The 23,861-nt window shown below is 45.9% G+C and overlaps 1 protein-coding gene across 1 annotated transcript in view; it reads right to left on the bottom strand.

Annotated features, from left to right (window-relative positions):
* FAM171A1 (family with sequence similarity 171 member A1) overlaps positions 1-23,861 on the bottom strand; it is a 134,789-nt gene that overhangs the window by 53,192 nt on the left and 57,736 nt on the right. Inside the window, exon 2 of the mRNA XM_053895770.1 lies at positions 8,632-8,859. Within this exon, the coding sequence (XP_053751745.1) occupies positions 8,632-8,859 (228 nt within the window). The remainder of the gene's footprint in view (positions 1-8,631; positions 8,860-23,861) is intronic.

Raw genomic sequence — 23,861 nt, 5'->3', positions numbered from 1 at the left:
AGAAGGGATTGTAGACACCCCTGATCCATAGCCAGTTGCCAGAAGCACAGGCGACACCATGGGAGTTGTGTCTGAAGCTGGGGGACTGGTGGGGGACAGTCTTTTGGGTCTGAGACCTTAACCTGTAGGGTCTGCACTAGCTCTGGGTAGTTAAGGTTAGAACTGAACTGAATTGTAGGACACCCAGGTGGCGTCCAGAGTCGGAGAACTGGTTGGTTTGAGAAAAAGCCCCATTCATTTGGTGTCAGAGTGTTGTGAGTAGAGAGAAAGGAAACTTTTTTTTTTTTCATTTAAGTCTGATTAGCAAGAGGCTTTCCAATTGCCACGGGAATACTGCAATCTCCCATATAAAAACTGCTTACGCTACGATGGTCAACTAGTTTTTATTCACCAGAATTTTTTAGTAAAGATTCTGAATCTCTTCACATATCCATTAAAGTTTATTTATTTATTTTGAGAGGTGGGTAGGGGCAGAGAGAGAGAGAAGGAGAGAGAGAATCCCAAGCAGGTTTGGTGCTGTTAGTGCAGAGCCCGATGCGGGGCTTGAACCCACGAACTGCGAGATCATGACCTGAGCTGAAGTCGGACGCTTAACCGACCGAGCCACCCAGGCGCCCCTTCACATTAGAAGTATATTAAATTACACATTATATGAATGGAAAATATATAAAGTTAGGTATTAACTTTAAAAAAAGACTTTAAAAATATGTGCTTAGGTTAACATATGCCATGTGGTAGGAGAACATTACTCCCTATTCTGGTAAGTAATAAGATGAGAGAACTTGTGCCATTTTAAAAATTCTTGCTTAAGGACCTGGACTTCTAACTACAAAATTCACAAAGCCTGTAAGTTTCTGGATAGAATATGATTCCAAGAGAAAAAAATAAATGTATTATGGAATAATAATACTCATTAAGGTCACTGAACCCTTAGTAACATGTCAGACATTATTCTAAGGGCTTTAATTTTGGTAATTTATTTAAATCTCAACCCTGTAAAATAGATATTATTTTTCTTAAAAAATTTTTTTATTTAGTGTTTATTTATTTTTGAGAGAGACACAGCACAAGCAGGGGAGGGGCAGAAAAAGAGGGAGACACAGAATCCGAAGCAGGCTCCAGATTCCGAGCTGTCAGCAGAGAGCCTGACGTGGGGCTCAAATTCATGAACTGCCAGATCATGACTTGAGCTGAAGTCAGATGCTTAACCAACTGAGCCACCCAGGCACCCCTATGAAATAGATATTAACTCGTCCATTTGACAGGTAAGGAAACAGGTTTATAGATAAGGAATTAACTTGTGCAAGATCCCACAGCTGGTAAATACTGAGCGCAGGACTGGAACTCTGGAGTCTGTCCTCCACTACTATGCGACACAGACTAAAATTCAGAGACCCCTGCCCTGGACTTTACCCAGTCCAAGTTTAAAGATGAGGAAAGCAAGGTCTAAAGAGGTAAAGTGAGTTTCTGGGAAATTATCAGGGACCAGAAACATCAAGTGCTAAGAATATCCATTATTTAGCACCGCTGGCTCTTAATAGTGCCAGGGGGGACCAGTGAGCTGACCCTGAACATGATCTCTCTTTTTATATACCCTCTACAGTCAACTTATCCAGCTGTCGTTTTATATGAGGTCCAGTGCTGGACACAGACAACAGATCAATGCTGGAGGTAGTCCCTACCTGCAAGGTTCTACATTTGAAGAGAACTGGGACACAGAAGCAGCTGCACAATGAGTGGAAGCTGGCCGGTGCCATGAGCAACAATAAGGATGCACCTGGGAGGGGGGTGCCTGGGGGGGCGCCTGGGTGGCTCAGTCGGTTGGGCAACTGACTTCAGCTCAGGTCATGATCTCGAGCATGGTGAGTTCAAGTCCCATGTTGGGCTCTGTGCTGACAGCTTCAGATCCTCTGTCCCCCTCTCTCTCTGCCCCTCCCCTACTGATGCTCTCTCTCAAGAATAAATAAAACATTTAAAAAAAAGAACGCATCTTGGTGCTGGGGAAACAATCTGGTGGTTTCTCAAAATATCACACACAGAGTTACCATATGACCCAGCAATTCCACTCATAGGTATAGACCCAAGAGAACTGAGAATATATGTTCGCATAAGAACATACACATGAATGTTCATGGCAGCATGAGTGATAACAGCCAACAAGTGGAAACACCCCCAAATCCGCCAACTGATGAACAGGATAAATAAATGTGGTCCATCCATATAATGGAACATTATTAATCCATGAAAAGGAAAAATGTACTGATTCACGCTACAACACGGATGGACCATAAAAACATTATGTGAAGTGAAAGATCCCAGACGCGGGGCGCCTGGGTGGCTCAGCTGGTCGAGCGTCCTGACTCTTGATTGTGGCTCAGGTCATGTGCTCATGGTTCAGGGCACCAAGCTCTGCGTGGCACTTTGTGCTGATAGTGCGGAGCCTGATTGGGATTCTCTCTCTCCCTCTCTCCACCCCTCCCTTACTCATGCGTGCACTCTCTCTCTCAAAATAAATAAATAAACGTTTAAAAGAAATAAAGATGCCAGACACAAAAGGCTACATATTGTAGAGATACATTTATCTTCCATGTTCAGAATAGGCCAACCATAGAGACAGAGAGGTCAGTGGTTGCCAGGGCCTGGGCGGAGTGGGTAACAGTGAGTCACCTGTAATGGGTCTGGGCTTTTTTTTCAGGGGTACAGAAAATATTCTGGGATTAGTCAGTGGTGTTGGTTGTATCATCTTGTGAACTGCACACTTCAAAATGGTGAATTTCATGGTATATGAATTATGACTTAAAATTCAAAAACAAAACAAAAAAGTAAGAAATTAAAGAATTCATCTTAGGGGTTCAAAGTTGGGAGAAAAATCCATACCAGGTTGGGGGATGGGAGACCAGGGAACGCGTGTGAGTCAGGACTAAAGTGGGGAGTCCTAATTTGGGTAAATCCTCTGCAACCACTTCAAAGGTACACTTGACCTTCTTTAACAATGACGCCTTCGGCCAACGGCACCGGGTACCTAATGGCCCAGAAGAAAGGGTCATTGCCGTGATGCTGCCTGCATGGGCCGCCCTGTCCCATTGGAGAGTTCACGCACATCCTGAGGGGTATGTCCTGGGCCCTGCAGTCTCTCAAGATGTGCGTGACCATTGTGGGGTGTTCTGTAAACACTTCTAACCTGAAACATTTGGTACTTCCATACATAAGGCATCTGCTCCAGCAACCTTTCTCAAGCCTTATTTTCTGGAGGACAGAAAAACGGTCCCTTGTAGCTGAGTGTGCTGTGTGGCAAGAGGGACACCACAGGGGCCTCCTGGAGCAGGAAGGAAGGGACTGCCCACCTCAAATCGACCGAGTGCCCCGGAGGGTAGGAGGTGGCAGAACGACTCTTGGACCCCCTTCAGAGAAGAGATGCTGAGTGATGTCTGGGGGTTCTTATCATACCAGGTAGATGTTTGGTTTTTGGTAAGTAGAGAGAGAGGAACATGTAACTCTACCTGGGAGAGTCAGGAAGACTTCGTGGAGCAGAAAACAGCCAGGAAGACATAAGACGAGGTTGCCAAGAAAACATCAGTAAAGGAATAACAGTGTGGACAAACACAGAGCGGGCAAAATGTCAGATTCAAAAGGAGTCACAAGGAGAGTTGACAAACTGCCTAGATGTCTAGACCATGAGATGTGTAAGGGAGACGCAGCTAGGGGAGGAGGGTCTAAACTTTATCCCGAGGACAGCAAATTGACACAATTCTACATATGCATGCATGTAAATATATATATGTAATGTATACATATATATGTATATATACACACACATATACACATATCTGCATGTACAAATTTTTAAGACACGAATGCTCGGTAACATAGAGGGTCATTTGAGGGGGCAAATGAACTGGGTCTGAGGTCTGGTGAAGCAACGGCTATGGAGATGGAAATAATTCAGATGTGGGCTTACAGTCTTTAGTTGATGGACTCATTTTATACAGGTGAATTTGTTTCACCTGCTTGCCAAGGTAAAGGGTGCTCTCCTAATGCTGGGCTTCCCCCTCCAATCTACACCTCCTTCCTTGAAAGCGCAAAACCAACACATTCTCCAGGAACTATTGTCAAGGATGAAAAAAGAAATCCATTCCAAAATCTCTCAAGGGTGCACATGCAAACAAAACCAGGAGGCTTCCTACTTTTCTCTATTCCTTGTCCAGTTATCTGCAATATCGACAGTGTTATCTTTTTACATTAAAAAAACATTTATTTATTTACTATTTTAGAGAGAGAGAGCACACACACACAGGGGAGAAGGGCAGAGGGGGAGAGACAGAGAATCTCAAGCAGGCTCCATGCTCAGTGCAGAGCCTGATGCGGGCCTTGATCCCGCAGCCCTGGGATCATGACCTAAGCCGAAATCAAGAGTCGGATACTCAACGGACTGAGCCACCCAGGTACCCTCAACAGTGCTCTCTTGACCTCCAAAAGCATGCATGACAACGAAAGTTTACTCTGCTCTCACAATGGACAAGTCCAAGGTTTGGTCAGCTTTTCTGTCAGATTCTAGTTAAGAGTATCTTTATTATGTTAATGAGGCAAACAGAGAAAATAATCAAAGACATGGTGGGTCCTTGAAAATTATTTAGTCTAATTAATATAGTTTTAGAAATAAGGAACGTGGGCTCAGAAAGCCATTGGCGGGCCCCCAAAGCCATGATGGGCTCCCATATGTGAGACAGCTGGGGGTGGGTGGGGCAGGAACCCAGGTGTCATGCCTAGTTCCCATCTCTTCCAATTAAACCTCATTATTCCCATTATTTCACTCATTTAAGAATATGGAGATTATGGAAAACGTTGCTTTTTCTCCAAGAATCATATTAACAAAGTCAAAACAAATGCAATTAAAGTATGATCATGTTAACAAAGTCAAAACAAATGTAATTAACGTACATTGAATGTTCATTATTTGTGGATTTGGGGTTTGCAAATGTGCCTACTTGATAAAATTCATTTGTGACCCCCCAAATCAATCCTCATGATGCTTTCTTTTTAATTTTTTTTTAACTTTTTATGTTTGTTTATTTTTGAGAGAGAAAGAGAGAGAACTTGAGCAGGGGAGAGGCAGAGAGAGAGGGGGACAGAGGATTCCAAGCGGGCTCTGTGCTGACAGCGGACAGCCCGATGCGGGGCTCGAACTCACAAACCACGAGATCACGACCCGAGCCAAAGTCGGAGGCTTAACTGACTGAGCCACCCAGGCGCCCTCATGATGTTTTCTCCGTGCAAGTACAGAGGGGTCAAAAATTTGAGTCTTGGATGCACACATTCTCAGCTGAGGTCGGACGAGGCAATGCTCCGCTTTTTCCTTTCAGCTCTCATACTGTAAGCATCCTCTGGTGATCTATTTAGTGCCAAGTTTTTCACATTCCTGTGCTTCTTTTCAGGATTTTGCTGTTTAAAACGGCCCCCAGGCACAGCGCTGACGTGCTGTCTAGTGTTCCTAACTGTAGGAAGGCTGGGAGGTGCTCATGGGAAAAATATATGTTAGATAAGCTTTGTTCAAGCATGAGTTATGGAGCTGTTGGCCAGGAGTTCCATGTTTATGAACCAACAGTACATATTAAATAACGTGTCTTTAAACACCCCCGAACGCACATAAACCAAGGTGATATATTGCTCGGCTGATGAAAATGTTATGACAGGAGGCTCACAGGACCCTAACCCTGAATTTTCCCTAGAGGCAATGGCTCAGTATCGACTAACCCAGTGCCCGTGTGACTTTACAGAACAAACTGCTGTTATTCTGTGCAGCTGCTCTCCCAGCAAAGGTTGAGCTGTGGTGTCTGGGTACCATTTAACCTTCCCTTGTTTCCAGTGATTTCTCAGTGTGAAAAATGGAGGTGGTCAAACACTTTCTTCATATATTATCCAGTAAAGATCGTCTTCCTATTTTGTGGGCTTTCTCTGGGTTCTGTCCCAGGCCTGCTCCCCATGCTTCGGGGAGGTCACGGTTCCGACCTCCATGATGCTAGTGACCCCCAAACCACACCTCTACCTCCAAACCCCTTGAGCGCCCTCAAATCATTTCAAACTAAAGGCTGAATGCCCTTGTGTCCAAGAGGCAGCCCAAATCCAATCTCCCCTGCACTGAACTCATCAACTATGAGCCCAACATTCATTCCTTCCCTCCCATCTCCCCCACCCCCACCATCACCTGCATCTACCTCTGCCTGAGCCCCAAGCCAGGGGAGAGCCCCAAGCACAGGGGAGTGGGGAAGAAGAAGGGAGCTTCTTTGAACTTACTGCATCAATTGAGTCAACTTTAAGGAAGCATGGAGTGGTGGGTGTCTCAACCCCATTGCCCATCTGTTCTATCTGTTCCGTCACCAGCTAGAAATGCGAGATCCAACTTACAATTCTGTTTTGTCCTTTCCCTTAACTCTCTCCCATCTGTTCTCGGAGGCTTTCTGCATTTTGCCTGCTAAATATTTCTTTAAAGGTTTATCCCCTTTTCTCTAAGATTTTTCCAAATGATCTATCTCCTCAGTTGTATCTATATCAAATCTGCTTTCCGTTGCTCACAAAGAAGTGGTCTCCGACTTTAGTGAACGCTTTTATCTGTAAGTATCTGGGGGTGGGGAATTACTTGTTAAAATGCAGACTTTTGGATCAGTGTCCCCAGATGAATGGGTGAGCCGTGGAACCTGTGTGTTTTTTACAGCACCTTCTGATATTAATATCTCTTCACCCTCCAGACTCAGCTTCCCTCCCGCCCCCTCCAGGAAGTCTTCATTCCCTCACCTAGGATGACCAGTCCTCCCCCAGGATGCCCTACACACATATACACACAAACATCTCCTTAGATGGGAATGGCTTCTGTGGCTGACTACATAACTCTCAAACTAAGTTATAAACTTCGCAGGGGCAAGTTCTGTGTCTTTAGATCTATATCCTCAGTGGCCAGGGGAGTTCCATGGCACATAGTAGGTACTTAATACATGTAAACTCAACTACAGAGAACTTTGTGTATGAGGGCAGATGCCAGGGCTGTATGAGATGTGTCCCCAGAGGCAATGGGGACCCTGATGGAGTGTGTGTCCAGTGGTGTGGTGGCACAGAGATGAGCACTGACATTGGTATTTTGCCAGTCACTGTGCTATTTATTGAGCCTCTACCGTGTTTTAGGCACTGTAAGGTAGTTTACATATGTTAGCTGCTTTTTAAAAAAATGTTTATTTTTGAGATAGAGAGCGCCGGTGGGGGTGGGGCAGAGAGAGAGGGAGACAGAGGATCTGAAGCATCCGCGATGGCAGCAGCGAGCCCGAAGCAGGGCTCGAACTCATGAACCGTGAGATCATGACCTGAGCCGAAGCTGGACGCTCAGTTGACTGAGCCACCTAGGTGCCCCCTGTTTTGTGCAACTCCTTGAAGCTCCCCTCTACTTGCTGGATGAATGCTGCCTGACTGATGAATCACTTAATAAAGCCAAACAGACCTTCAAGTTTACTTGGCCGACTTTTGTTTTTTAACAACTGTTTTCCCTGAGTTCTGTGAGCCGCTCCAGCCAATCAGTCAAACCCGAGGAGGGGCTGGGGAACCTCTGATCTACAGGTCAGAAGCACAGGTGACATCTTGGGACTTATGACTGGCATCTGAAGTGGGAAAGTCACGTGGGACTGAGCCCTTAACCTGTGGGATCTGGTGCTGTCCCCAGGTAGACAGAGTCAGAACTGAGCTCAACCGTAGGATGCCCAGTGGGCATCTGAGAATCTGAGAACTGCTTGATGTGTGGAAAATCCGCCACACAGCTGGTGATCAGAAGTGCTGGACGTGAGCGAGAGCATTGAGGAAACACAGAGGAGTGTGTTTTCCCTTAGCAGGTGAGAAGGAAGAAAAGAGAAAGATCACCCCCTGCCTCTTTGGCCAGCGTGGCTCTTGGGCCCCTTGAAGCTCCCTTCCAGAACACTGCCTCAATCTCATCCTGTCAGTTATCATCAACAAGGTACACAACAGGACGCTGGGGAAATGCGGAGAAACTCTACGGTTTTTGATTCCATTGCGTGTGTAAATTGAGTGAGAGCTCCCACCTCCTTCATATAAGACCCTACTTTTCCTTCCCATCAGAGGACCCAAAAGTAAAGCAGAGACTAAACCCCTATTTTCTTTCTTTCTTTTTTTTATTTTTGGCAGTAGAGGGCAATCATTTTCTTTCTTTCTTTCTTTCTTTCTTTCTTTCTTTCTTTCTTTCTTTCTTTCTTTTTCTTTCTTTCTTTCTTCCTTCCTTCTTTTTCTCTTTCTTTCTTTCTTTCTTTCTTTCTTTCTTTCTTTCTTTCTTTCTCTCTAATATAATTTATTGTCAAGGTGGCTAATATACAGTGCGTAAAGTGTGCTCTTGGTTTTTGGGGTAGATTCCCATGGTTTATCGCTTACGTACAACACCCAGTGCTCATCCCAACAAGTGCCCCCTCAGTGCCCATCACCCATTTTCCCCTCTCCCCCACTCCCCCATCAACCCCTCAGTTTGTTCTCTGTATTTAAGAGTCTCTGATGTCAACCCCTATTTTCAAAATGGCTCGTGTGCCTGACTCCTGCCTGAGCCCGTACCACAAGTTCTGCTTCGCAGAAAGGCCGGGACAACCTTACCAGGTAATCGGATTGGCTTCCACGGGGCAGAGTTTGGCACATAGGCATGCTTCGTGGCGGTGACGATCAGCTGACTGCCCAGCTTATACTGGAACTTGATGAAAGCGACGCCATCCGTGCCCGAGGTGCCAGAGGCAATGGAGACCTGGTTGGTGAAAATCTCGATGAGCGCATCTGGGACGGGCTGGTGGGTGCTGGCATCACTGACGTGGACTTTCAGTGTAACCTCTGGAATAAGGAAAAGGCAACAAAGAACAACTGCTATTTACCTGGGCCACCTCGACAACGATCCTGCCCTCGCTGGGGAGCGTGGAAGGTGGGCTGCACTCGGAAAATCTAGATCGACGTCCACAAGAGGAGTCCTTGTAACCAGGGAACACTTTCTTGGTAGAGATCCTTTGTTACTTTCCATGATTTCCTCCCTCCCCGCCCCGCCAATGCAAGTCAAAGACTGCCTTCCTCTTTGCTCCTCCCTGCTCACACCAACAAATCACTGAGAGAAAAATCCTATCCCTTTAAGACATTGCGTGACAAACACAATAGTCTTTCTATCCTTCCCAGTGTTGCTGGCAAACAGGGCTCAAACAGGGCTGGGGCTGCTACAGAAGGACCCTGCGGTCTGAAAGAGCTGCACCCAGAGTCTTCAACAATCCTGCTGAACGTGGACGGGAGCCACCCAGGATCGCTGTGCTGGCGGGCAAGAAGACTAGACGGAAAAGCACTCCAAAGTGTCTTAAACAGGAGGGCCTGAAGAATGGGAAAGGAGAAACTTACAAGCAGAAAAAAAAAAGAAGTACACATTTGAAAAGATAGAGGAACTTGAGTCAGCGACACTGGCAAACCCAGATCCTGAACGGGGGGGGGGGGGGGGGGGGGCGGGGGTATCCAGATCCAGACTCCCGTTAAAAGCCTACAATGGAATGATTTTCATTCATTCATGCAAGAGAGGTTTGTTGAGCCGCGACTGTGTGCCTAGCACTGTGAGTAATTAATTGTGCAAGTCACAGTGGTGAAGAAAAGTGAGTAGACAGGCAAGTGCTATGATGTGTGGTGCAGGCACGAAGGGGGGCACTGCTGGAACAGCATGTGCAAAGGCTCAGAGGCAAGATAAAAACCATGCTTTCTGGAGAAACACGAATAGCTTCTGCAAGATGACAGACAGCGTGAGGGGCATGAGGCCCAGTAAGAGATAGGTTTGGAGAGGTGAGTAGGGGCCAGACCACTCAGGGCTTCAGAAGGGACGTAAAAGGCTCACTCTTGACCCCAAGGGCAATGAGAAGTTACAAAGGTTTTTAAACAGGGGAGCGGGAATTAAATTTGGTTTAGAAACATCAGGCTCTAGGTAAACGATGCACCGGGGAAGAGGCAGGACTGGAGACGGAGCGTGCAGTTAAGGGGCCTCTGTAATAACCCAGGAGGAGACGAGGTGGGCCGCATCGATTACAAGACACCAGCACAGTACTCCAGAACGATCAGAGGTGAATCCTGCTCCAGGGAACCCTTTACGCCTGGGTGTGTAAGGAGTGGCTGGTGCTCAGTGACATAAGTCCACTGACACACACACAGCCCCTCCCTGCCACACATTTTGAGCTGCCTCAGCCTGAAAGCCCTATCGAAGCCTTGGGATAAAGAGGTGGGGTCAAGGACGAGCAAGGACTCTCCGGGTGTGCAGGGAGGCTCATGAGTGCAGGACCACGGCAGCCGGGCTCAGTGGCCTACCGGCCACCGAGGGGGAGGGAGTCGCTTCTGAGCTGGCCCTGTGGGAACTGCCCCCGGGGCATACACTCCAGAGCTCCACTGCAATTCCCCGTGCCAGGTTCGAATCTCAGCTCCACCCGGTTCTGGCCATGAGGCCCTGGGCAAGGTACTTCTCCTCACCAGGTCTGTTTCTTCCTCTGTAAAGTGGAGGTGACAGCAACATATATGTCAAGACAGAGGTGGAAGCATTCAGCGTGACGCCGGACGGAGCAAGTGTAAACACAGCGGTTACCATTACGTTATTCCCATCACTGTGCTTGAAAGCACTTGGTCACAGCGTCCAGTGGGGGCCGGGCCGGGGCACAGAGAAGGGAGCTGGAGGGGAGAAAGGGATAAAACGAAGTGCAGGGCTGAGGCATCCCTCTCAGGGGGTGATAACTTTACATCCAAAGCCCTACCTCCGCTGTGGCAACCAAACTGAGAAGAACGTCTTTTGGCTCAAGGACCTCTGCCTTGGTAGTTTGCCAAACAATCTTATGATACCAAAGCGACCTTCTGAATTCAGTTAATCACCATTTTTTTTCACGGAATAACTTAACATATTTCTTGACTAGATGACCACAAAGAACAGCTAGAGAATACTAGGCCTACGTATTAGAGATCTCTCAAGGGGTGCCTGGGTGGCTCAGTTGGCTAAGCATCCACCTTCAGCTCAGGTCACGATCTCACGGTTCCTAAGATCGAGCCCCGAATCGGACTCTGTGCTGATAGCTCAGAGCCTGGAGCCTGCTTCGGATTCTGTCTCTTTCTCTTTCTCTCTGCTCCTCCTCCGTTCCTGTTCTGTCTCTCCCTCAAACATAAACATTAAAAAAAGAAATCTCTCGAAACCTAGTAGACAGGAAAAGATAAATGCTACGGAAGCTGAACTTGGCTACTTGATCCAGGGAGAGAACTAATGTCCAAAGAGGGATAAAATCAACATCATGGAAAACCAGGATAGGACATCGCAAAATATGCTGAGTTAATCCCCTCCAATCTTAGCAGTTATCTGAATACAGGATGTTCGGGATATATGCCACACACGTGTTTTCTTATTTAACTCAACTCCTTAGGTCCCCAGGTGGCATGCGAAGTTATAATGTAAATTAACTCTGCTTTCATTAATACTCACAGAGCAGAAATCCCCCGGAACAGGGAGAGTGGAAGGGTGGCTTTGTAGGGCGGCAGTGACGATTTCTGCAACTTTATGGTCATGAAACATTTACTAACAATTGGGATTACAAGGTTTCTGCTCTCTCTTCACTGTTGGCTGCTTCGCAAGAGCAGATAAGAGTTGGACAAAGCTAACCAACTCTTGAATCAACAGAGGAGGGAGTTTTACTATAAACGATGTCTTCGATTCTACGATTGGAATTTCTTCCAATTTAGAGAAGCCTACTTTATGTTCTGCAATTATCTACTTTGAAAGAGATCATTTAGTTGCTTCTTTTGGTGTGACAGGATGGGGGGAAATGTCAGTATGGTTGGGTGATTATTACAGACTACTGGGGTATCATTTTTCTTGAGTAACATCTGGAATTAGGTTATCCATTCAACAGCAAACAAAATTGTTCCCACCAACGGAGTGATCTTAGGGACTAGGTGAGGCACTATTTCCTGAGACTATTCTCATTTTGCAAGTTAAAAGAAGACACTATAAAGGGCCCAAACCTAACTATGTATTAAGATGAACTCTGTTATCTTCGTCGGCCAGTGGGAGCTTATGGATCCTGCCGAGCTACCCGATTACTAAACTGGAAGGCCTTTTGGGAGGGGTTGTATAAGATCAGGTGGGAGGGACACACAGGAAGCACCCAGGGAAAGGTGCAGGCAGGGGAGCAAATGCCCTGAGGTGAGAACGGCCTGGCTGCTGGAACCGAATAAAAACCAGCGTGGAGGGAAATGCTGGCGTGCAGCCAGCCACCTCCTAACACTGCACTGTCCGAGGCGGGGCCACCAGCCACACGTGGGCATCTAAATTCAAGTTTCAACGAACCCAAATAAAACTCAATCCGAAATTGAGCTGCTGGGTCACACCAGGCACATTTCAAGTACTCTCCGGCCCCAGGTGGGCAGGGGGATGCCACACTGGCTGGCACAGACAGAGCATTTCCAGCATCACAGATGGTTCTACCGGACGGTACTGATCATGCACTACAGTCTCAATCTGAGCAAAGACCTGAAGGCACCTGAATGGTTCGACGAAGAAAATATATCTGAGCATGACTCTGGAGCAGCCCCTTGAATGCTCTTGGGTTTGACCTGCACTTGAAGCCCTTACAGTGACTTAAAAGGCTCTGTGTTCTCTATCCTGCCTACCAAGATCTCTCAGCCCTCATTTCCTACGTGGCCCCCCATTCAAGGAACAACAAGGAGGCTAGGGTTCTGGGAGCATGCTTTGTGCTGAATGTTTCTATGCTTGGTATACTCTTCCCCAACACCCTTCCGTGCATCTGGCTCCCTCACGTCCTCGTCAGCTTAATCTGCTTACGTGTCACCTCTTGAACGAGGCCTTTACCGACCACCACTTATTTTTTCTAACTTTTAATATGGAAATTTTAGAACAATATAGAGAACAATATAGAAAAATATAATAGTATTGAGGAAACCCTCTGCACTGATAAAGTTTCGAACACCAACTTTCTACCATTCTTCTTTTTTTTAAAAAAATTTTTTTTTTCAACGTTTTTTATTTATTTTTGGGACAGAGAGAGACAGAGCATGAACGGGGGAGGGGCAGAGAGAGAGGGAGACACAGAATCGGAAACAGGCTCCAGGCTCGGAGCCATCAACCCAGAGCCTGACGCGGGGCTCGAACTCACGGACCGCGAGATCGTGACCTGGCTGAAGTCGGACGCTTAACCGACTGCGCCACCCAGGCGCCCCTCTACCATTCTTCTTATCTATTCTCCCAACTCAATTTTTTCCTTTCTTTTCTTTTTCTGCTCAAACATTCTGAGGCAGGGGTGTCTGGGTGGCTCAGTTGGTTAAGCGTCCGACTTTGGCTCAGGTCATGATCTCCTGGTTCACGCCTTTGAGCTCCACGTCAGGCTCTGCGCTGACAGCTCGGAGTCTGGAGCCTGCTTCAGATTCTGGGTCTCCCTCTTTCTCTGCCCCTCCCCTGCTCAGCCTCTCAAAAATAATAATAAAAAAAAACATTAAAAACAAAAAACCAACATTCTGAAGCAAATCCCAGTTGCATTAGGTCACATTATTTCCCCATAAATATTTTAGTTTACCACAGATAAGGGCTTTAAAAGTAACCAAAATGCCATCATCATACCCAATTCATATAACAACCTCTTTGTATCACCTTATACTCAGCAAATATTCAGGTTTCTCTGCTTGCCTCAAGCAATTTTTTTTTTTTTTAACAATTCCTACCTTTGTATCTAAATTTTTTTTCTTAACATTTATTGCTGAGAGACAGAGACAGAGCATGAGCAGGGGAGGGGCAGAGAAGGAGGGAGACACAGAATCTGAAGCAGGCTCCAGGCTCTGAGCTGTCAACACAGAGCTCGACTCAGTGCTCAATCCCACGAGCCATGAGATCATGATCTGAGCCGAAGTTGGACGCTGAACCAACTGAGCCACCCAAGCGCCCCATGACTGTATTTTTCAAAAAATATATCATCCATCCTCTGTACTTTTTTTTTTTTTTACATTTGTTTATTTTTGAGAGACAGAGAGAGACAGAGCATGAGCAGGGGAGGGGCAGAGAAGGAGGGAGACACAGAACCGGAAGCAGGCTCCAGGCTCTGAGCGGTCAGCACAGAGCCCGACGCTGGGCTCAAACCCACGAACCTGGAGATCATGACCTGAGCCGAAGTTGGACGCTTCACCAACTGAGCCACCCAGGTGCCCCTCCTACCGTTCTATCCAAAACCCCGATCCCAACCCCACCCTGTGCTTCTGATACTGTCCTGCTTTGCTTTTTCTTTTATGCATGACACTCAGCAATTCTATCACGTTTCTATAACTTATGTGCTTATTAACTGCCTGACTCTTCCAGAATGCCAGCTTTGAGAGAGCTATGTTGTCTGTTTCTTCTCTTCTTGTCCAATCATGTGTTCCATGTCTGGCACACAGTAGGCAACCAGTATGTATGCTGAATGAGTCACTCACACTGACAGGCATTTCCAGATATCATCTGGTACACGGACTAAATATCCCTGGTTTTTTGTTGCTGTTGTTGTTGGCTGTTATTCCATTTATTTCCTAGTCACTACTGCTTTAAACAGACACTGCCGACATTCATTTGAAAAGCATTAATTCAGAGAGCTAATGCGCTGCAATAATCAGAAAATATTTACTGATCAGCAACTGTATGTGTAGCAGGTATTAGGCACTGTCAGAGATTAAAAATAGAAGAAAAAAGAGACGGCTTCTGTTTTTAAGAAGTTTAGAGTTTTGGGGGCTGTGGGGGAGGTCAGGCCAACCCACGTGCCAGAGAGCAAAAAGGACGAAGCTGGGTAAGGCAGAGGAAAAAATATAGCAAAGAAGAGACCAATAAGGTCTGGAGTTGACAGACAAAAACAGCGAGGACAGACCCAAAAGCTCTGTGGAGGCAGAGGTGACGTAGGGGTGACAGGAGAGGACTTACGAGGGGGTGCCTGTGAGCGTTCTGTTAACTGGAACAGAGAACGCTGGCTGTGCAAAGTCCTGCACGAATACTGGCCCTGATGATTACGGTTTATCGAGTTCAATGAGGGATGCTTCTGGAAGAGACGAGAACTGAAGGGAGGCTGGCGGGATGCGTAGTGTGGGAAGACAAAGGCATCTTCTGAACAGCCTTCTCTACTTGACTATGTTCCCACATCACACATTCAGCCAAAGGCAGACGCCAGAAACTTGGTTTCCCAGCCTCCCCGGTGCTAAGGAGAGACACTTGGGCTCTGCTAATCTGATGTCCTCATGCTGGGTTCTGATTTAGAAGACAGCAACGTAAAAACGCAGGTGCTTTTTCTGGCCAGAGGAGAGTGCCTGTGGGTTGGGGGGCCAGCAGTGGAAGCCGCCCTGTCTCAGTGCAGGAGGGGGACAGGGCGTCCTGGGCTCAGTCTTGCCATCTGGCTTAGGCACTGTTCTGGCTGCCCAGCCTGGTCCTCCCAGAACTCCTGTGAGTTACCTACATGCTTTAATGATGTCTTGTCTAGTTAAACCAGCTAGAGTGGGTCGTGGTGCTTGCACTCCTCAAGTTCTGCACTATCCTAGCAGGACGCTGTACAGCTGAGGGCTATCTCCTTGGGACGCACCCGCTAGGGTCTCCTCCCACCCTCTGGCCCAACTTCTCAGTATCTGTGGTGGTTAATTTTATGTGTCTACCTCACTGGGCCATGGGGTGCCCAGGTATTTGGTCAGCAATATTCTGGGTGTTTCTGGGTGAGATTAACATTTAAATCAGACTGCGTAAAACAGATTTGCTTTCCTTCCCATGAGTGGGCCTCACCCAATCAGTCGAAGGCCTGAATAGAACAAAAAGGCTGACCCTCCCCCAACTTCCTCCTACCTTTGGACTGGGACACTGGCTTTTCCTGCTTTCTGACTTGAACTGAAATACAGGTTTTGTTTTTTTTTTCTGCGCCTAAAGTCTGCCAGGCTTTGGACTGAAACCACCCCTTGGCTCTTCTGGGTCTCCAGCTTGCTGAATCATGCTGCAGATCCCGGGACTTGTCAGCCTCCACGAGTCAGTTCTGTATAATAAATCTCATTCTACATAAACATACATCCTATTGATGCTGTCTCTCTGGAGAACCCCAACCAACATAATACCCATCCTGTGTTCCAATTCTGTCCGCTCGCGGTGGGCGGACCCCCGGAATGTGTGCTCAGGACTCTCCTCGCTACATATTCTTACTCAGCAATTTATTTCAGGATCAGGAATTCAGTCACCGCCTCTGGAGCATTCTTCTCAAAATTTCATCGGTCAGTGAAAGAATCAAGAAGGAAGCAACAAGCACTCGGGCATTCTCCCTCCGCCATGATTCAGAGCTCCTTTGCTCTTGGCAAATGTGCAGTTTGGCTCTGTGGGCACAAGCCAGTCCATTTGAAGTAGAACAGAGAGCATCTGCTTTGTGGGTAGAAAATGAAACATTATCTTTTAGTCATTTCCTTTCTTCTGCCACAGATTTAGAACTAAACGCAACAAGCCTGTTTCAAATTGTTGGCCTCAGAGAAGCCACCAGTTAAGTGGCGAGTGCAGAGCAAACGTATCTGAACGGAAGCAGAGGAAGGGAACGTATCTGGAGGCAGAGGAAGGGAAGACGGTCACACTTTGCAGAGGGACAGAGGGAACCCCCATCAGTTTTATTACCGTGCTGCCCACAAACACCGAGGGGCCTTGTTTTTCTCTCTCCTCCTTCTTCTTCAAATACTTTATACCCCGAGTTATTTCCCTACAAACGACAGAACACATTTATTTTATAATCTCTCACCCAAACTCCAAAGCCAACATCTCAACATCTCTCTTACGGTCATGTGCTAACGCGGACTGCTCCAGATTGCAAAGCCCTTTGCGGTTTTCGCTGGGGACGGGGCTGGGAGGCTGCTTTCACCTGCTCTCTGAAACGGCCTCTGCGATGCAACCCAACAAACTCTGGCTTCATCTGGGCCGGGAAAGTGGAGTGTAGGGACGCCGTCTTTTGTTTTGTTTTTGTTTCTGTGAAGTTTTTGGCTCCCTCTGGCTGTTCTTCATTCCCTTTCATATCCCCTCAAATTAGTCTTTACTCTGGGATTTTAATTTTTTCTTTCCTTTTGGGTTTTAGAGCTGTTGGTTTCCACGGCAACCCCCAGCCGGTTGGGAACACAGCGTTCGGCAGGCTGGCCTTGGGGCCCTGCAGACAGGAGTCCTTTTCCACTGGCAGACCAAGCAAGGGTTTCCCTCCCAAGCTGCCTGGAGCTCCTGTGGCTGCTTCACGCCGGGCCAAGCGGTGGGAGAATCCTCTCATTCGCCTCCGGCACTATGATTAGATTTAACCCAAATTCAGGGGGAGTTCATGGTTTTTCATGTCTCACGTAAAACAGTAAGACATGACTCGATCATTTGAAAACAATTTCCAAATGGGATGCTAGTTTTTTTGTTTTTTTAAAAATTTTTTTTTTAACCTTTATTTATTTTTGAGACAGAGAGAGACAGAGCATGAACAGGGGAGGGTCAGAGAGAGGGAAACACAGAATCCGAAACAGGCTCCAGGCTCTGAGCTGTCAGCACAGAGCCCGACGCGGGGCTCGAACTCACGGACCGCAAGATCATGACCTGAGCCGAAGTCGGCCGCTTAACCGTCTGAGCCACCCAGGCGCCCCGGATGCCAGTTTTAAAATGTTACCGGACCTCTGCTCTAAGAGATTCTGCCCCATGTTACTCGTACTGACATTTTTACGGTATTGGTAGAGTCGCAGAGTTTCCCTGCCTTTATGCAGCTATTTGCAGGTATGTCCTAAGACGCTGCGCATGCTGAGAGGCAATTATCTACTTTATTTCTTTTATAATTACGAAAGGTGTATTTTACTTTGTAATCAGGCAAAATTAGAATGCGCTTTGTGCGAGCGTTACACTAGAGTTTTCTTGTGTTTTCTCCAGGTTCACATAGTGCATATGCACCTTACCATTCAGTTTTATTTGCTCTCAAAATTTAATTAATCATGTCCTTCAAGCAAATTATATACGTATGTTTTAGAGATCTATATGTTATACTATATATTGTATAACATATCCTATATAACCTATATATTAACATATACTATATTAGTTATACATAATTATGTTAACATAGGCATTGTGTTATATATAAATAACATGTTATACATTACTTATAATATATAGGTCAATAAACACCTGCTACAACTGTTCAATTTTAGCTGCACTTCAAACATTTGGTAAATCTCGTGTGTGCTTAGTTATAAAAGTAATGTTCAGTTTGGTGTTCTTCTGCAAAGACCAACATTTCTGTCTTCAGGAGGAGAAAGGACAATGTAGGTATAGTCGAGAGGGACAAATCCGCTGGGCCCTAGTCCCTCCTGGTCCACCTGTCAGCAGCCATTCTGTACTTAAGACACCTGTGGCTCTGGTCGATGCTATCGGGAGTGCCCTGAAACCTCTCTATTAATCTGTGGTCACAATATCTGACAGCCACCCCCACTTTGGTAGGTTTTCCTTGTAAATGTGTCCCTTGATTTTCAGTGGAGGATTACAATCTCTGTATTTCCATTTGAATCTCTATTCACTTGAAAAAGCATATGAGAGGTAAGTTTGCTGCTGCAGACCCTGGGAAGTCAGAATCCCATTTTGGGCCTTTTTCTGTCTTATGATCTCTGGATCGTAACTGGCTCGTCTCTGAACTTCGTGAAAGGACAGCTACATGGTAGACTGAACAGTTACAGCTTCCCTTTGGAATAGAGAGAGATCTCCGCAGGCATCCAATGGGTACTGTTTACATGAGCGGCTGCCTACCTCTGCAGGCGTGTGCTTTGAGTTTATTTCTCATCACAGTCTTGACAGGCTCTGCATACAGCACGTTCTCTCACCTCCCCCCAACACTTGTCTGTCCCTCTCACTTATGTTACTTCTGTCTTGGCAAAGCTGTCAAGGGCCATAAATCAGTGGATTGCTCCCCACCCCAAAAGAAATATGCATGAGGGCCAAACTTACGATCATCCCATTAACAACACCTTCTACCCAACCTCACCAAGTTGCTGAGAATGTTGACATACACAATAAACATTCACAAAGAAGCTATGATATAGAGAATACTGATGTATACATGCATGACATTGACTTTTCGCCCCACCTGAAACACTCTGTAATGGAAGTAGAAAATGTAATCTTCAAATACCAACAACCTACTGCAACATACTGGATAAGGATCCTGTTAAGTCTATCCATTTAGTGATAAGTTAAATGGCAGAAGCAATTCTCTGTTATTGCACCTGGGACAAAACGAAGCTTTCTGGGGCTGGTTCCATATGTGGATTATGCTATGAAAGCAACCATAAAGTGAGTACGTTCTTGCAACTAATCAAAAGGTTATTTGGGTAAACATCCCAGGATAATCCGGAAACTATTGCTGGATTGACCTGATTCAACTGAACAACTTACGTCACAACGAAGTATTCTCAAGCAAAATCATTTCAGAATTTTCCTATGATCCCGCCTAAACAAGTTACCTGACAATAGCCTAAGCTGACACAGTCCCAGTCCTCATACGTGGTAACAGGAGTCACTGAGATGTAGCTTTAAAGTACTATGTGAAGGCAGGATTAGTTATCCTGGGGGAGAATTCTCCAAAAAAATTCACGCCAGTTTAAAATGAGAGATGTTTCGACTGTTCAGAAGAAATATGGATTGAAGCAGTTACTGAACATCAAAATGGCGTTAAATAGGGGCGCCTGGGTGGCGCAGTCGGTTAAGCGTCCGACTTCAGCCAGGTCACGATCTCGCGGTCTGTGAGTTCGAGCCCCGCGTCGGGCTCTGGGCTGATGGCTCGGAGCCTGGAGCCTGTTTCCGATTCTGTGTCTCCCTCTCTCTCTGCCCCTCCCCCGTTCATGCTCTGTCTCTCTCTGTCCCAAAAATAAATAAAAAACGTTGAAAAAAAAAAAAAAATTAAAAAAAAAAAAAAAAAAACAAAAAAAACAAAATGGCGTTAAATATAGCTTTAAAAAACGCTGTGGGTCCAACTCTAGAGATCTTTTCCATAGACATCAATGCACATGTAAAAACCTAACAATAGCCTCATTTTAGTTAGATACGGGAAAGCATGTGATGACTCTCACATGGAAATGTAAATATGGTAAATGCACGTATAAGGGCACAAAGCATCCTTCCGAACTGAACGAGAGAATTACGACGATGTGTCACGGTGGTTAACAGGAGGACCCACCAAGTGTTGGTAAAGAAATCACTGTAAGAAACCACTGTAAGAGGCTTCCGTTCTGTTAGTGTTTTAAAAATTTCACAAAGGCACAAAGTCCCCTCGGGAGAGTTTGGAAGAATCTGCGAACTGTGAAGTTAATGAGCAATATTAAGCATGTCTATAAAATTAACATACACACCTTAGCCAAGCTTTAAAGATCTGCTGGAAGATGCTAGTGGATGGTTGCCAAGGGAACCTGGTGGAGGAAAAACTGTGTGTGTGTGTGTGTGTGTGTGTGTGTGTGTGTGTTTCCAGATCTCCTTTTATCTATGGATACACATTTTTCATACTTTTTGTCTAGGGCTAGGTCACGGGCAACAGGACATGACATTTATTTTGAATAAAGAAGCCTACAGAGGTTTATTGTTAAAAAAATTTTCTTTTAGCAAGTCATTTCTTTCTCTAGGCAAAGAACAGCCAGAAAGTGCTAAGTGGGAGCTAGTAGTGAGGAAGCAGAGTCATTACTTTAAAAAAAATTTTTTTAATGTTTATTTTTGAGAGAGAGACAGAGCATGAGCGAGGGAGGGGCAGAGAGAGAGACACACACAGAATGTGAAGCAGGTTCCAGGCTCTGAGCTGTCAGCGCAGAGCCTGATGCAGGGCTCACGCCCACAAACCATGAGATCATGACCTGAGCTAAAGCCGGATGCTTAACCGACTGAGCCACCCAGGCGCCCCTAATTACTTTTAGAACTGAAAAAAATAAAGGGCAAAATATGGAAGCTGAAGTGACTTCTGGAAGGCTGTGAATAGCCCAAGTGTGTGAGGTTCTCTGGCACTTGAACTTTTATGAAAGAAAGATAAAGGTCCTTGAAGCAGCTGAGTTTAGTCAACGCAGTGATTAAATTACACATGTGTGCTTATCTTTCCGAGGAAATGGAGATAGTTAACAAGCTACAGTGAACCTATTATTAAAATGTTCTTTTCTGTTTCAGAACGAAGCTTAAATATCTTAGGGCACTTGAAGGTCCTTGATACGAAAGTCCCCAGAACTAGTACGGAATGTGTACACAATGCAGGTCTCATGGCCCCGGCGACCAGGGCTGCCTTCAGCCTCCTTGACCTCCATCTCTTCATTCATAAAGCAGGGATGCCAAATGCCTTGAAGACTTGTGGGATTCCCTGAAGGACCAGCGGTGATGTCCATAAGGCAGCTGCAAGCACGAGGTTATTCCTTGCTTTCCTGTCCAATTCCTCTAAGTTTATCTGGTGAAACAAAATCTCAATGCCTCCCCAGCCTCCACCTCTAAAAGTCTCTCAAGGAAAGAGAAATAAAAAAGGGAAGATAGCGTGCTCTTCAGAGCACAGGGCTGAGGACTCTGATGACCTGGAAGATTCTCATCTCCCTACTTATTCCTTAATGCTCTTAATTAGTTTTCTCATCTGTAATAAAGGAGGTTACACTGCCCCCCTACCATGATCAGCTCATGGAGCCATAGTGAGGAAGTAAAGGGCTTAGTATTTAACACAGCACAGTGTGGGGTTTAATAACTGTTTGCTACTTTGGTGATTGTTCCCCAACATCTAACTCTTTTTTTTTTTTAAGTTTTATTTATTTATTTCGAGAGAGACAGAGATAGCACACAAGCAGGGGAAGGGCAGAGAGAGAGGGAGAGAGGGAATTCCAAGCAGGCTCTGCACTGTCAGTGTGGAGCCCGATGCAAGGCTGGAATTCATGAACCATGAGATCATGACCTGAGCTGAAAACAAGAGTTGGCTGCTTCACCAACTGAGCCACTCCGAGGCCCCCAACACCCAACTCTTAAATGAGGATCATCAACATCTTTAGACAGTTGACAAAAGACTTCCTGAGAAGGTTCATGGAAGATTCTTCCTCCTCTTTCACACCCATCCCCAACAAGTCCCAAGGACACAAGGAACTGTCACTGATAGGAGAGAGCTCTACATGGGTCTCTTGTATTTGTGAACATCTTATAAGACACAAAATATTCTACTTTTTGTCCTGAACTATCTCCTCAAGGATGCTTAGTGAACAGCCATGCAAGATAGACATGTCTCCCTCTAAGCAAATGCAAGCAGGCTCTTTAGGTTCCCTAAGCTTCTGTAATGCAACCCACTGCGTGTGGTATCATCTGGTCCTCTCTGCACTGCCCTATGGGAGACAGGGCTCGGGAAACTTGGGCAAGAACACTGATCCTCTGGCTGTTGCGGCCGCTGTGAGTAATAAATAGTCCTTCATCTCTGACCCACAAGTATTGTGTCTTCTACCTGGATCTATCAAGCCATGGGGGGCTGCCTTATTAGCTTACAAGTAGGGCAGAATACAGACCCTTTGCAGTTCTGGACAGCCTCTCAGGAGCCCAAGGAAGTCCGGGATTTGGGAAGGCACTGAGGCAGGAAAGGAATGTGTGAGTTCCCCAGGAGAATCAGAGGAAAAAACAAGAGACAAGACAGTCCCAAGTTTTGGGTAATGCCTTTTGGCTTATGAAGGTTCTTTAACATGTGAAAATGTACATTTGCTTAGTGAAATACTATTTCTGCTTATCACGTGTTTGAATAAATTCTGTACTAATGAGACAGCACCATGCGCTGTGTTCACTCCTACATATTACAGAAACTTATCATGTTCATGTTCTGATGAACACCAATATTTATGAAATCCAATTTACAGGGGTTGTCTAAGAACTTTTAAACTTTTCACAGCCAACTTAAATTTCCTGCTTCATCTGACAGTGGGAGGGGGCTGGGGGGTGGGGTGGCACGGGACTGTTCAGAACAACAAAGTACTGGTCCTTGTGATTTTTTTCCACAGTAAGAACCAACATTTTCCACCCAGTTTAAGTTTATAGAATCATTCTTAATTTGTGCCAAGTGGATTAACATTTCACTTTCTAGCCTTCATAGCTCATATACTGGCATCAATGTCAATAAAGGGATTTTATTTTCCACTCTTGCCTCGAAAAAGTAAGAGTTCCACACTCTTCTTCATTGCCAGCTCAACTACGAATTCTGCAATATAAAATGGAGATTTATTTTTTCCAAGCGTCAGTACAGAAGGTCTGCCATATTTTGTCTTATACTTGGAAGTCGATGCCATTATTAGCTCTCCTTCACAAAGGCAATATTAAATGTCACCTGTCAAATGGGTCACACACGTATATTCACTGAATAATCACTTGGCTCAGATCAAGAATTCAGAAGTTACTGGAGTGGCAGGGCCAAAGATGATATCTCCCCAAGAGAGCCCATTGGCCAAAGGAGTTAGGAATACAGGCAGGAAAGTCCACGTATGAAGGAGGTTAGAACTTCAGGGTGGCCCACTGCCGGCCGGCCTTCCCTGCCCATTAGCCAGGGACGGTGTTTTGGCTAGTGCACCTCCCCACTGGGAATCTGGACTGAAAGATCTTGGGGATGGGGAAGAAGCAGCAGGAAGTGTCAGAGGCTTCATTCCCACAAAGAAGAAACAGAGGGCTCTCGGCTGTGCTGTAATCTTTAATGCTCCACTTTCCAGAGGAGAATTGAGGTTCCCATGCAAGGTTCCATGGCTAGCGTGTAACTGAGATGGAGCTGCAAGGATGAGTAGGTATATTAACCTTTGACATTTTTTTAAAGTTTATTTATTTTGAG

The sequence above is a fragment of the Panthera pardus genome, unplaced genomic scaffold (assembly GCF_024362965.1).
Source record: "Panthera pardus isolate Hobbes unplaced genomic scaffold, ASM2436296v1 HiC_scaffold_6, whole genome shotgun sequence".
Taxonomy (NCBI): domain Eukaryota; kingdom Metazoa; phylum Chordata; class Mammalia; order Carnivora; family Felidae; genus Panthera; species Panthera pardus.
The sequence above is the reverse complement of the archived record's forward strand: the minus strand, read 5'-3'. Positions and strand labels throughout refer to the sequence as shown.